The sequence below is a fragment of the Mesoplodon densirostris genome, chromosome 10, assembly GCF_025265405.1.
Source record: "Mesoplodon densirostris isolate mMesDen1 chromosome 10, mMesDen1 primary haplotype, whole genome shotgun sequence".
In the NCBI taxonomy this organism is placed as follows: Eukaryota; Metazoa; Chordata; class Mammalia; order Artiodactyla; family Ziphiidae; genus Mesoplodon; species Mesoplodon densirostris.
Window position 1 is genome coordinate 2,978,678 of NC_082670.1, and position 11,492 is coordinate 2,990,169.

Genomic DNA, 11,492 nt, shown 5'->3' on the forward strand with positions numbered 1-11,492 from the left:
GCATTTGGTAGAATCAGCTTATTTTCACACTATTTAGAATGACACTGCTCACACTTTTTCTTTGAAACTGTTCACCTCTTCACCCCTCATCTTCCTCCTCCTCTTCCTCCTTCTTTTTCTTCTTCAAAAAAAAAACCACTTAAGTAGGAATAGAACCAAGTAGAATGAAATGAACACAGGGTCAGATTTAAAGTAATATTTTCTCTAATTTTGAATTTGTCTAAAAATTAGAGAAAAATCATAAACCTACAGTTTCCTTGGTGTTTTTTTCTTCCTAGAGGGGTACGTAAATATGTTTTGCACATTTGTTTACTACTTACACTCCTCTTCCCAGAATGAGAAACTGACTGGCCCGGATTAAGGCAGAACATTGGCACATTTTGACAAAGTATAACTGATCGCACAGAAGCATTTGACTTTACTAAAAGTCACTTGTTAAAATCCCACAGCTTCTTTGGTGATTGAGTTCAAGTCTAGAGGCAGGCTTGGGTTCAAATCCCAAATTTCAAAGCTGCATGGTAGGAACACAAACTGAAAATTATAGTGGCTTACCTATTAAAAGTAAAATTCTCCAATAATCCAGAATTTATAATTTCATATAAATTCAAAGGTAGTTAATGTGCAAATAGTTTGTAATGTAGTATAAACATAATTGCTGGGAGAAAGTTTGCTTGAGAATTTTAGTCTATTAACAACTTATAAATCTATGGCGATTCCTAAGTACAGGGGATTTCATTAACTTAAAATGTCACAGTATCATATACCCTTTGACAGAATATTCCACTTAGAGAACCTCACACAATGACATATGCACAAACTTATTCACTGTGGCACTATAAGATAAAAGTATAAGCAACCTACATGTCCATTGGTAGGGAACTGGTTAAATAAAATATGGCACAGCTACATAATGGATACTATGTATCCATTTAAAGGAGGTGCCCGCTCTGTATTTTAAAGATACACTGTTTAGTGAAAAAAGGCAGCAGAACAGTATTGGTATCATAACCTGTGAAGAAAGAAAAAGGGAATAGTCTAAATAGGTTTCAAGACTCATGGAATATTTCTGCAAGGACGCAAGAAAGATAACAATATAAGAATGCCTGCCCTCCGGGGAAGAAAATGCATCAAGAGACACAGGAGGAAGAGAGGCTTTCTTTCCACTCTCTATGCTTTAGAATTCTGTGCAGTGCGCATGTAGTAACTATCCAAAAAAAAAAAAATTTTTTTTTGTAGAGAAAATAAAGGTATAGTAGGGTTTCTCCATGAGAATAGTTAGTGTGCTTTCAAGCAGGCATCTCTCAACTCGTAGTGTATTTACTTGAAGGCATCTTAAAATGTGGATTGCTCTCCCCTCTTAAATCGGGTAAGATTGTGGTTGGTTCAGTTTTACCACACTGAACAGTAAATTCATGTGAGATTTTACCCATCCCTTCGCTTTTCTGAAAGAAGGATTCAATATAATGTGTTCTGAAAGTGACATTTAAATTGATAATAAAGAGGAGACAGAAAAGAGGACACCATTAGGACACAAACGTTTATGTGATTTTAGCCATTACAACAGTAGTTCAGAAAGATCTCAGATGTTACATGGATGTCATCAATATTACAAAGAGACAAAAAAAAAAAAAAAAAGGGACGGGCAACAGTGAAGAGCACCAGCGAACCAGCGCCCGGCCGCGGTGACCCCGGCCCCTGCTTCTCTCCTTCCGCGAGCCCCCCTCCCCCTCGTTCTCCTCCTGGCCTCCAGCCACGCAGCCTCCGGCCACGTCCAGCCGCGCTCGGGGCTCAGGCCTCGTCCTCGCCCTCCTCCTCCTCGAACTCGCCCTGCTCGTCGGCCGTGGCGTCCTGGTACTGCTGGTACTCGGACACCAGGTCGTTCATGTTGCTCTCGGCCTCCGTGAACTCCATCTCGTCCATGCCCTCGCCCGTGTACCAGTGCAGGAAGGCCTTGCGCCGGAACATGGCCGTGAACTGCTCCGAGATGCGCTTGAACAGCTCCTGGATGGCCGTGCTGTTCCCGATGAAGGTGGCCGACATCTTGAGCCCGCGGGGCGGGATGTCGCACACGGCCGTCTTCACGTTGTTGGGGATCCACTCCACGAAGTAGCTGCTGTTCTTGTTCTGCACGTTGAGCATCTGCTCGTCCACCTCCTTCATGGACATGCGGCCCCGGAAGATGGCGGCCACGGTCAGGTAGCGGCCGTGGCGCGGGTCGCAGGCGGCCATCATGTTCTTGGAGTCGAACATCTGCTGCGTGAGCTCGGGCACCGTCAGCGCGCGGTACTGCTGGCTGCCCCGGCTGGTGAGCGGCGCGAAGCCGGGCATGAAGAAGTGCAGGCGCGGGAAGGGCACCATGTTCACGGCCAGCTTGCGCAGGTCAGCGTTGAGCTGGCCTGGGAAGCGCAGGCACGTGGTGACCCCGCTCATGGTGGCCGACACCAGGTGGTTGAGGTCCCCGTAGGTGGGCGTGGTCAGCTTCAGGGTGCGGAAGCAGATGTCGTACAGCGCCTCGTTGTCGATGCAGTAGGTCTCATCCGTGTTCTCCACCAGCTGGTGCACGGACAGCGTGGCGTTGTAGGGCTCCACCACCGTGTCCGACACCTTGGGCGAGGGCATCACGCTGAAGGTGTTCATGATGCGGTCGGGGTACTCCTCGCGGATCTTGCTGATGAGGAGGGTGCCCATCCCGGACCCGGTGCCGCCCCCCAGCGAGTGGGTCAGCTGGAAGCCCTGCAGACAGTCACAGCTTTCTGACTCCTTCCGGACCACGTCCAGGACCGAGTCCACCAGCTCCGCGCCCTCCGTGTAGTGGCCCTTGGCCCAGTTGTTGCCGGCACCGCTCTGGCCTGCCGGAGGGAAAGAGTCTTCATAAGTCCCTGATGACTGCCTTCAATTCCTTTTCCCCTAAACCCTTTAACAGAGCTCAGCGAGTCAGTGTTCCGAGAAGATTATTTCAGGTTGTCGTTAAAATGGCCAGACGTTAAACAAACTATTTGGTCGTGGACATAATTATAAATAAGGAGGGTTAGGGACCTGGCTATTAGAGGTTGAACGGCATTTTGTTTTAGGTTATATTGAGACAGAATCAACACACAAGTCTATACGTTCTCTAAGGCGGTCACACCGCTCCACCCTGAGCTGTCCAGCGTAAAATGAGCCTCCCAGGCCATCAGCCATGGCAGTCACTCACCAAATACGAAGTTGTCGGGCCTGAAGATCTGGCCGAAGGGTCCAGACCTGACCGAGTCCATGGTGCCAGGCTCGAGATCCACCAGGATGGCCCGAGGCACATATTTGTTACCTGCGGGGACAGAGTAGGACTCAGACCTGCAGGCAGAGAGCTCGGGAGAGGAGGGCCTGGTACCAGCTTCCTTTTTGCAGGCTTGTTTCCCCCAAACAAAGAAGGACAGAGGATGACAGGATTCTCAAAGGGGCGCCCGCTGGAAAACCTCAGGGAAAGATTGGAATCCTAAATCCGCTAGTCCACCCTCCCCTGGGGACACACTCCTGGGGTCAGTCCCCGGGGGAGAGGGGAAGCGGTAAAGGCAATCACCAGTGGCTTCATTGTAGTACACGTTGATTCTCTCCAGCTGCAGGTCACTGTCTCCATGGTAACTGCCGGTGGGGTCGATCCCATGCTCATCGCTGATGACCTCCCAAAACTGAGACACACACACAAAAAGCTTGCATTTAGCTACGCCCCACCCCTCAGAGAGGCTGAGACTCACAGTGAAAAGCCCCGACCTCAGTTCCGATAACCCAACCTCTAGGAGCTTTAGGGCAGCGGGACCTGCACAGCCGCAGGGCTTGCATTTTGCAAGGTCACGGAACTGAAACTGGGCGTTTCCCGGGCGAACAGCTGCTCGCGGCAGGAGGCGGGGGTTTGGCGGGGCGGGGCGGACGCGCAGGGACCCCAGCGGCGTCTAGGGGGGCGGGCAGGGGAACAGGGACCGGAGGGGACTGAAGGAGGGGGGTTTTAGGTTCAAAGCACGTCCAGAGACCTCAGGAAGATCGCTCTCCGCCCCTCCCCCCGCAGCTCGACTCGGGTTCGAGCGCGTCAAATCGATTCTCCTGGCGTCGGGGCCCCGCCCGCAAAGCCGCGCACACAGCCCGGCGGACACACCCCCGCGCTCTCCAGGCCCGCGTGCCGGGCTAGGAGAAGAGCCGGGAGGAAAGGGAGGCCGAGGGACCGGGATTCCAAACGAGTTACAGCAGAAAGTTAAGAGGTTCCTCCCAATGGCCCCCGAAAGTCGCCTCGGGCCCACGTCCCGCTCTGCGGCCCAAAGCAGCCGGGAAGGTCCGCGCTTGGCGAGCCGCGGGCCTGCCCAGGACCACGCTCGCGCCCGCAACCCCGAAGGGCGCTAGGCCGGCGTCCCCGGCCCCACCCCGGCCCCTCCCGGGCGCCGCGCCCACCTTGGCGCCGATCTGGTTGCCGCACTGGCCCGCCTGGATGTGCACGATCTCACGCATGGTGCCGGCTCGCTTCTTCTGGCCCCGGTCGGCGTCTGGTCAGTCTGTCCGTCCGCCTACACACCCACTGCGGGGTCACCAGGAACGCGCTCGGGAACCAGCCGGCTGAGAGCGTCCGCCCAGCGGGCTCGGCCTTTTATGCGAGGAGGGTGGGGCGGCCCGCGCAGGCCGCGCCCCCAGCCCGAGCCCCCCCCAGTCCCCTTCGGGCTAGAGCTCTCCAGGCCCCGCTGACGTAATGCTCCGAGCCCCAGGGACCGTCCAAGGGGCTGGACCACCGGCCCGCGGCCAATCAGCACAGGCTTGCGGACCGGGCGAGGCATGGGGGCTGCGGTGGGTAGGATGGGGGCGTGCGCATTGTCTAGGATGAGGGGGAAGATGTGGAAAAGCTGGGCTCTGCGACTGCGGGGTGGGTGGAGGAACCGAGGGCTGAGGGCCGCGACGCGAGGGCGACCAGGGTGGCAGGCCGGGTGCCTGGGGGGAGAGCTGGCACTGAACGGGTGGGAGCCAGGGGACTGGAGCCCGTGGAGACGGTGTCAGGTGCGCCGGAAAGGAGAACGCTGTGCTCCGGGTGCTGGCAGGTGTCAGGGGTGGCGGGGTGGCGCAGGTTTCGCTACCAGCGAGGATTGCGGCCCTCCTCCGCCCAGGGTCGGAGACCCCTAAGCCGCTCTCCCTGGTGAGACCACTGCCCCTTTCCCCAGCCCTTAGAGGCCAACGGCTGTCCTGAGGCCGAACCTCGGTCGCACAGAGTCTTGGGAGAGGACAGGCTGCCCCAGGAGAAAGTCTTGTGTGATCAGTTTGTTGGGGTCTGAAGGCGGTGACCTTGGACACCTAAGGCCCAAGAGCCCCAGGGTGCCCTCCGCCCCGCCCCCCAGCATCCGCGCGTCCTCTCTTTTGTCTCTGCCAAGGGCCCCTTCTCTGTGGCGGCAGCATCCAGGCGTGGGGCGACCTCTGCGCCTCCTCCGCCCTGCGTGACCCTCTCCAAGAGTCCACAGCTCCCCGGCTGTTACCCAGGACCCCTCCACCCCGCGGGTCGGCTTTTGTTCCTTGGGAGTGGATGGGGTGGGTGTGGCCGACCGCGCGGGGTGGACTGTCCAGCGGTCAGAAGAGGGTGGGGTTCGGGGGCGGGGCTGCGGCAGAACAAAGAGCTGGAAAATGCGTGGGGTACCCTCCCAGAGCTGAGCATTTTAAAAGCACTGGGTTCAGTCCATCTATTGTCCAGAAAGGGGTTGGGTTCCAAGGGAGGTCATCGCCCGCCCCACCGCTAACATTCTCGTCATCCATCAGGCGCCGGACCCCGAGGCGGCCCCGAGGTCCCCAACCTTCTTGCTGCTGCTGCGGGTGAGGGACACGCCTGAAAACTGCAGCAGCGCGAGGTAGAGGTCACCCGAGACCCCGAGGCGCTTTCCGCGCGCGTGCGCAGACTCGCAGTCCAGACACTCCTTCAAACCCCCAATTTCTACAGAGTCCAAGAAGGAGCTGATCTCTTTGTTAGTTTTCGTGTGTGTGTGTGTGTGTGTGTGTGTGTGTGTGTGTGTGTGAGTGTGTGAGTGAGAGAGAGAGAGAGGGAGAGAGGGAGAGAGAGAAGAGCGCGCGCTGGAACCTGGCTCCCGCAATTCTGTGGGTGAAGCTACCCCTCCTCCACCCTGACCCTTGACGGGTCTTCTGCGAGGTGACGTGACCCCTTTTCATGCTCAGGCCAGAGGGCCCGAATGACCCGGGTTCCCGCGGCGGAGCGCAGCCCGCAGCTGTTGAGTGAGACCCTCCCAGAAGTATCAGCAAGCTGTCATCGCCTCCCTTCCCGCTGGGGGTGGAAGGGGGGCTTTCAACCCAATTCCTGCGCACAAAGAGAGACAGAGAGAACAAAAGCCCAGCCGCCCCCAAACACCCCTTGTGCCCGACTGCAGCTCGGGGCAAAGGTCCCCAGACGCGGCGGCCGGAGCCAGGGTTGGGAGGGGTCGGGCGGGGGGGCAGAGGGGCGGAAGGTCGGCCCACATGCCCACTTGCGGGGCTCCAGCGCCTGACCCCGAGTTACTAACCCAGCTCCCACAGACGCAGAAGCGTCCAGGGCGAGTGATGCCCGGGGTCACACAGCAAGTTAAAGACAGGACTCAGGCCGGAATCCCGCTTCCCGGCTCCCAGCCCTGGGCAAGGGGACCGCGTCCAGGCAGAACGGGTTGTGCCTGGTGTCAGCACCCGGACCTGGGGGTGGCGGCTCGGGTGGGACCGAGCCGCGCGGGAAGGACCCAAGCGAGGGCTGCACACACGCTGCTGGCGTGGACGTGCGCCAAGCGGCTAGAGCCCCGCCCGGGGGCCGAGCGCAGCGCTCCCGCTCCCCGGGGATGAGCTCCTCGCCTGGCACCTTGAGCCCCACCAGCTCCCGCACCTAACGGTCTATTTCTCAGCTCCCGTTTCACCGCCAGATTTCCGCGGAGGGCCCGGCGTGGAAACGCATGTTCAAGGTTACGTGGATAAAAGGACCCTTTCCTCCAGGGTTTCTTTTTGGGAAGGGGCTTAGAATAAGGCGAGGGTGGAACTCATCCTTCCGAAAGCCTGGATGCCCTTGAGGACTCAGCCCTTTGGGCTCAAGGCCTGCCTTCATTTCATACCATTCGCCGGTACTGTCCCGCATCCCCGCCTCTACCGAGCGGGCATTCTCGTTAACCGTTCCACGGCCCCTCCCCAACTTGGAAGTATGATACTGCGCATTTGAATTTTCACAAGGAGCTGGTTTTGCGTCGGAAGGATGTGTTGATGACAGCCAAGGCTTTCCCTGAAGGTTTCTGTTTATCTGCCAACACTTATCACCCTTATTCTGCGTAGCTGTCGGAGAAGAGTCTGGTGAAGGGCTTTCAAAGAGAAAAACAAATCGCTCTCGGCTGGGTCCTCCAGCATCCAAGCATTTCTTTTTGTCTGTGTATTACACACAATTCCTCTCCATCTCGGTCATTGCACATCAGACATGAAGGCGTCAGAACAGTATATTTCATCATCACTTACATGCTATTAACTTTAATGATGCACTAACATTTCTAAGTTTTCCCTTCCTGAGACCATTGTAGAAATTACACATGTAAAATAAAATTCGACCTTTATTTTATGAATAGCATTGTGTGGCTGAGGTGAGTGAGATACCCCCGTAAGCTATCAAAATCCTATTTGCTCTCACACTTTTCAGAGTATTTTCAAGGGCACATTCTCAAGTGATTTTGCATTTATCTTTTAACGTGCCCACAGAGTTCTGTTAATTAATTGAAGTCTGATAGAAAGGGGACATTACATAGCTGATTTGGTAGTACATTTTTAAAGCGTTGTTTTCTTAAAGCAAGATATATGTTTTTACACACGCTGAAATTGCAAGGCTCGTAGCTTTCGGATTTTCCCACTGCCTGCTTGCATTCACCACTTAATACACAGCTCACAGGCCCGGTAGCCTGCCAGCAGACTCTGCAGCCGAGATGCACGCGGTTTCCTAGGCAACCGACACTTAGCCAATGAATGAAGAGGAATCGAAAGAAAGAGACTGCAAATCCATCATTATTTCCTTTTTTACTCGTCCCAGTGCTCTCCAGCTAGAAATATTGGAAAGCTACCAACCCTAACATTTATGCAAAGGAGTCAAATGCCCAGAGAATTAGGCCTAGGAAGGGGTCCAGCCCTGTCTTGTGACTGCGGGGAGGGGGTAGTGGAAAGGGTTCACAGGACTCGCCGAGACATGTGCTTTCTCAGCTTTGTCACTCCCCCTGTTGATGTCCCACTGTCCCCCGTTTCCTCCCAGGCCTTCCCTCCCCCCGTGAGAAGCCAGCAGCTCCCGGCAGAGCTGCCCCGGGGGCTCTTTAATCAAAGGGCTGCCTGGGTGGGAGCCTCAAGCCCTTGTCCTTCCGCAGTCGTGGGGCTCTATGGGGACCAGAAGGCCCAGGTAACAAAAGACGAAGATGAGCAGAGAAAATTCCGAGGCCGTGAATGCAGGGTGTGCGGCGACATTTACTTTTGTTCCGCCGTGAGGCTGGCTGTTTTCCCACGGCCGGTGACTGAATCTGGGTTAAAATGGCCTCAGTCCAGGCTGAGAGCGCTGAGCTTTCACCGAAGAGCTTTTCCTTCTTTGTCCTACAGATCGGCAGAGGGGGTCGGACCCCGGCTTTCCCGGGCACAGCTTCCCTTTTATAAGCGGCCTCCCCCCCCCACACACACTATCACGGATTTGTAAGATTCTTGGGCTGGGGGAGGGCGGGCCAGAGGATGCGGGCTCTGTGAATCCTAGGTGAATGGGCATCTCGTGACACAGAGTCAGACTGGGCGGAAAATAGAAGCAGAGTAGAAACCACCCTTGAATGGGAACAGTACAGCATACTAAGATTGACAGGTGCAGCCCGTGAAATCAACAAACGTAGAAATAAACTCCTTATGAAGTGAATGCTACACACAGAAGGTATGAGGGGAGCCATTTTAAGTTTCAGCACAGATCGCTGTAGTATTGATGTGACTGCGGGGCTGCCGCCCCCCGACCCCCCAGTAGAAACCAGTCCACCGGCCACTGGTGCTCATGGAGATCCAGGCAGCTCACCATTTGCCCCAGACCTTTGCTTGCCACTTAAATAGAATTAAAATGTGTATTCTGATAGATAGATGCACACAAATACATAGAGTAACACCCTCGGCCTCTTGGATTTAGATTTCTGGTCACCATTAATGATGTCTTCACTGCAGAAACAGGTCACCTGAGCAGGAACTCTTGGCTTGACGTGTCCAGCCTCCTTTTTAGTGGCCACCACGTAGTCATGGTACATTTTCAAGAAAATAATGCATTAAGAGCACCTCTGGGAGAATTCTCTACCTCTTTCAAAATAACCACTAGAGAGGAAACGTATCAAAAGATTTGGTCTCTCACATATCTCCGGAAGAATTGAAAGCAGAATTTCGAAGAGATATTTGTACATCCCTGTCCACAGCAGTGTTAGTCACAATAGCCCACGGTGGAAGTAGCCCTAAGTGTTCAGCAATAGATGAATGTACAAAAAAAACAAATGTGGTCTACACATACATGGAGTACTCTTCAGCCCTAAAAAAGGAAGGAAATTCTGACACCTGGTACAACATGGATGAACCCTGAAGATATTACGCTCAGTGAAATAAGCTAGTTATGAAAAGACAAATACCATATAATTTCATGTATACAAGGTACCTAGAGTAGTCAGATTCATAGAGACAGAGAGTAGGAGGGTGGGTGCCAGGGGGGAGGGGAATGGGGAGTAAGTGTTTAATAGGGACAGAGTTTCAGTTTTGCAAGATGAAAAGTGCTCCGGAGAGGACGGTGGTGATGATTGCACGACAGTGTGAATGGACTTAATGCCACTAAACTGTGTGTGTAAAAATGGTTGAGATGGCAAATTCTATGTTTATGTGCGTTTTACCACAATTAAAAATAAAAATAAAGAATTAGTTCCTCACTATCTATGAAATATCTAGTGGCACCTTTTTTGTCTTGATGCTAATATGGTGCCCCAAGTTTCTCAGTGATTGATAGACAGATACATAGATACATAGATGATAGATACATAGATAGACACTAGGTAGATACTTTAAAAACCAGTATCAATTTCATCATTCATTGCTCCTCCTTTTGCCCCAAAAGTGGTGTCGGAGGCATCTCAGTACCATTGGCCCCGGGCTCTCCTCGTTCATTCGTCTCCACGGACTCCCCGTGGTCCACAGTCTTAGCGCAGAGTTCAGGCTGCTCCAGCCCTGGGTAATCTGCCATCCCAGGGTCACCTGCACCCTCTGCCTCTACAGTACATCCCAGGAGACTTGGGCCTGCCTGCCCATCTCCTTTCAGGACGTGTTCTCTCCGCCGCTGAGTCTCTGCTCATTGCTGTGCCATCGACCTGGAGTTACCCTCTCCTCTTCTGCGTCCGGTGACATTTCAATTGTTCTTCATGCTGCAGCTCAACTATCTGTGATTCGTCCCCCTGTTGCCAGGAACAACGAACTGATGATGCCCTGCTCCGCCAGAGGCTTCTTCACATGGTTAATGCCAGTTTTGCATTTGTTACATTAAAGCAGTGATCACTGGGCTTTTTCATTGCACACCTCCACCCATTAAAAAAAGAGTTGAGAATGAATATTGCCCAATATTGTATATGTATATTTATTTATCCATAAATCGTATATATTTATTTATTGTAAACATTTATTTTATTTAGTTAGTTTTGGCTGCGTTGGGTCTTTGTTGCTGCACGCGGGCTTTTCTCTAGTTGCAGTCACCAGGGGCTACTCTTCATTGCGGTGATTGTGGTGGCTTCTCTTGTTGCAGAGCATGGGCTCTAGGCGCGCGGGCTCAGTAGTTGTGGCACATGGACTTAGCTGCTCCGCGGCATGTGGGATCTTCCCGGACCAGGGCTCAGACCCGTGTCCCCTGCATTGGCAGGAGGATTCTTAACCACTGCGCCACCAGGGAAGTCCCCTATACTTATCTTTATAAGCCAGTATCTCAAGGTACCATATACTTAGTATGAGTTGTATCGTGAGTGATATCAGAAGTAATCAATATTTCAAATACACTTTTGTATAACTTTTAATTTTATTTTGGCAAACATCTTGCCAGACTTGAGCTCCTCATGGTTTTCTTACCTGGCAATGGGCTTGACTAAGAGCCCGTGGGAGGAGCAGGGTGTCAGCTCTTCCATCTTATTTTTTTATATGTTTTCATCACTAATATCATCTTCACTTTGCAGTTTCTTTGTCGCAGTGTTTTAAGCCCCTCCCTTGCCCAGTTGTGGGGGTCTCAGGGGAACAAAATCTAGGTAACGTGTTGGTAAACCCATCGTTGTTTCCTCCTTTCCAGGGAATGATTCACAACACGTAACCACAGGACACAGCATCCTGTGAGGCGCCAGCGTCATTGGGAACATTAACTATTTAAAGTATCATTTCTTTATTTTTATGGGACATAAGTATACATAGGAGTTCTCACAGTTTCTCCCCATGCTGCAAATGCTGCTCCTGCCTCTCCCACCTCAAGATCT

The 11,492-nt window shown here is 53.1% G+C and overlaps 1 protein-coding gene across 1 annotated transcript; it reads right to left on the reverse strand.

Moving 5' to 3' along the window:
• Positions 1-1,567: 1,567 nt before the first annotated feature.
• Positions 1,568-4,570, reverse strand: LOC132496696 (tubulin beta-2B chain). Its single transcript, XM_060109099.1, has 4 exons — positions 4,417-4,570; positions 3,557-3,665; positions 3,194-3,304; positions 1,568-2,849 (listed from the first exon to the last, which is right to left on the reverse strand). The coding sequence occupies exons 1-4, from the start codon at positions 4,471-4,473 to the stop codon at positions 1,789-1,791; spliced, it is 1,338 nt and encodes a 445-aa protein (XP_059965082.1). The 5' UTR covers positions 4,474-4,570; the 3' UTR covers positions 1,568-1,788.
• Positions 4,571-11,492: the final 6,922 nt, after the last annotated feature.

Coding starts and splice junctions, on each gene's coding strand:
- LOC132496696 (XM_060109099.1), bottom strand. CDS start 4,473: ATGCGTGAGATCGTGCACATCCAGGCGGGCCAGTGCGGCAACCAGATC. Junction 3,666..4,416: donor GCAACCAGATCGGCGCCAAG/GTGGGCGCGGCG, acceptor TGTGTGTCTCAG/TTTTGGGAGGTCATCAGCGA. Junction 2,850..3,193: donor GCCCGACAACTTCGTATTTG/GTGAGTGACTGC, acceptor TCCCTCCGGCAG/GCCAGAGCGGTGCCGGCAAC.